Source organism: Etheostoma spectabile, chromosome 20 (genome assembly GCF_008692095.1).
Source record: "Etheostoma spectabile isolate EspeVRDwgs_2016 chromosome 20, UIUC_Espe_1.0, whole genome shotgun sequence".
Lineage (NCBI taxonomy): Eukaryota > Metazoa > Chordata > Actinopteri > Perciformes > Percidae > Etheostoma > Etheostoma spectabile.
In genome coordinates, this window is record NC_045752.1 from 9,747,455 (window position 1) to 9,749,293 (window position 1,839).

At 34.5% G+C, this 1,839-nt stretch overlaps 1 protein-coding gene across 5 annotated transcripts in view; it reads right to left on the bottom strand.

The window, feature by feature from the left end:
• Positions 1–143: 143 nt before the first annotated feature.
• kif15 (kinesin family member 15) overlaps positions 144–1,839 on the bottom strand; it is a 12,861-nt gene continuing 11,165 nt past the window's right edge. For 4 of the 5 annotated variants that reach the window (XM_032500424.1, XM_032500427.1, XM_032500426.1 and 1 more), the window contains exons 34-35: positions 1,110–1,241; positions 145–1,002 (exon numbers count right to left, since the gene is read on the bottom strand). In XM_032500424.1, coding sequence (XP_032356315.1) covers positions 928–1,002; positions 1,110–1,241 — 207 coding nt within the window. In that variant the 3' untranslated portion in view covers positions 145–927. Of the gene's footprint in view, positions 1,003–1,109; positions 1,242–1,839 lie in introns of all 5 variants that reach the window. The other variant, XM_032500428.1, reaches the window with a different exon arrangement.

Consider the following 1,839-nt stretch of genomic DNA (forward strand, 5'->3'; position numbering starts at 1 on the left):
AATAATTATTATTATTATTATTATTATATGTTTGGATCATCATTATTGATACATTATTCAAGCAGTATTATAATTAGCTGAGGTGGAGCAAATTAAATATTAAAATACTTCATACAGTGTTGAGCAGTTTAATCTAGAACAATGCAGTATATGTTATAAACCAATCATATTTGTATATAAAATCTAGTGGACTAACAAAGTACATAAAATGGAAATAAAGCAAAATTACCGCAAAATTTACTTAAGTACAGTACATGTACTTCCCATCACTGCTAACATTTTTACAGTTCAATTACTTGAACTGTTCAGGAAACAAAACCACAAAATATGAAAAAAGTTTAATTATTTAAAAAAAGGAAAAGTTCATTATGCTAAAAAAAAAAAAAGACAATGGCTATACACCTCAGTATAATAGGTAAAATACAACAAACCATTTACCATGGATACAACTCATATGGTCAGTCAGCAATTACAGCACGAGACATAGGCACCTAAATAAGTATGAACACAAATGTTCAGTTTTCACATTAAGATTAAATTTAGCATTGTTGCAACTTCAATGTAGTCTGAGAACAATTTCCTGGGCTTACTAATGCGCATCCAAGGAAACCAAACAAGAAGCTGAACTAATGGAAGTTTTGTCACAGTTGGTCTGGCCATGCTGCTTTAACAGCAGATCAATATAAGGTACAGTATGTTAGTACAATATGCCTCCAGGCCAAACTTTTTAAGAAGTGTCATATTATGAACACATCATGAGCAAAATCATGACTACACATTCCCTGAATGAAAAAGAACAATCATGAATCACAATGTCTTTGTACTTGAAACCATTAAATATACATATATGACAAAAAAGAATTTAAAATAATTCACTGGGAAAGATGCAAATTCACCTCAAATTCAAACAATTAAAGAATCATGGATTTATGTCATCTCCAGAGGCGGACATCCACCGCTCTCTCGTATTAATATAATTTCCGTTCTCAGCTTTTCATTTTCCTTTAAAACAAAAATAAAAAGGAAAAACTCAAAGTTGATTGATGTGTTGACAGTAAGTACATGACAAAAGAGAAATATCCTTTGATGATAGCAGAAATGTTAGTTACCTCTTGAAGTTTGGTGTTGTCCTTTTTCAGCTTCACCAGATATTCAATCCTCTGTTTGTGGTTTTTATGCCCCACAAGTTTTCCATTCTCCTCCGACAGCTGAACATTCTGCTTACGGAGAACCTCATTTTCCTATAAAACAGAAATTATGGCAACAATTTTGATGATGTTTGAGGAAAAAACAGGCATCATTTAACCATTTTCTAATATTTGTTTACTAAACATTTAATCTAAAAATAAAAAAATAAGTTGCAGCCCTAAGCAGTAATTATCAGTGTTAAGTTTGGCAGTTATTCATGCAGGTCACCTTAAAAAAGGGAACACGGCGACCTATTATTCACCGTAGCCCCCAGAGTTAGATAAGTCCATACATACTCTTCTCATTTCTGTGCGTGTTGTAACTGTCTGGCGCACCCACCGCTAGCCTAACTTAGCACAGATCCTGGAGGTAACCGGCTCAAACTAGCCTACTGTTCCCAATAAGTGACAAAATAACGCCAACATGTTCCTATTTACGATTACAAAATGTATAGTCACAGCGTGTACAAATAACAAGGTCACATGAGGCACAGCCATCTCAGAAGCCAAAGCAATGCAACTTGGGCAAAGTGATCTGCTCAAAGCACACAAGAAGCCCTGTGGTGAGGCGCAGAGAGTACCAATGGTGCTTTTCAGGTGTTGCGCTATAACTACATGACTGCCAAATGGGTCTGAAATGTCAAAAAAAAAA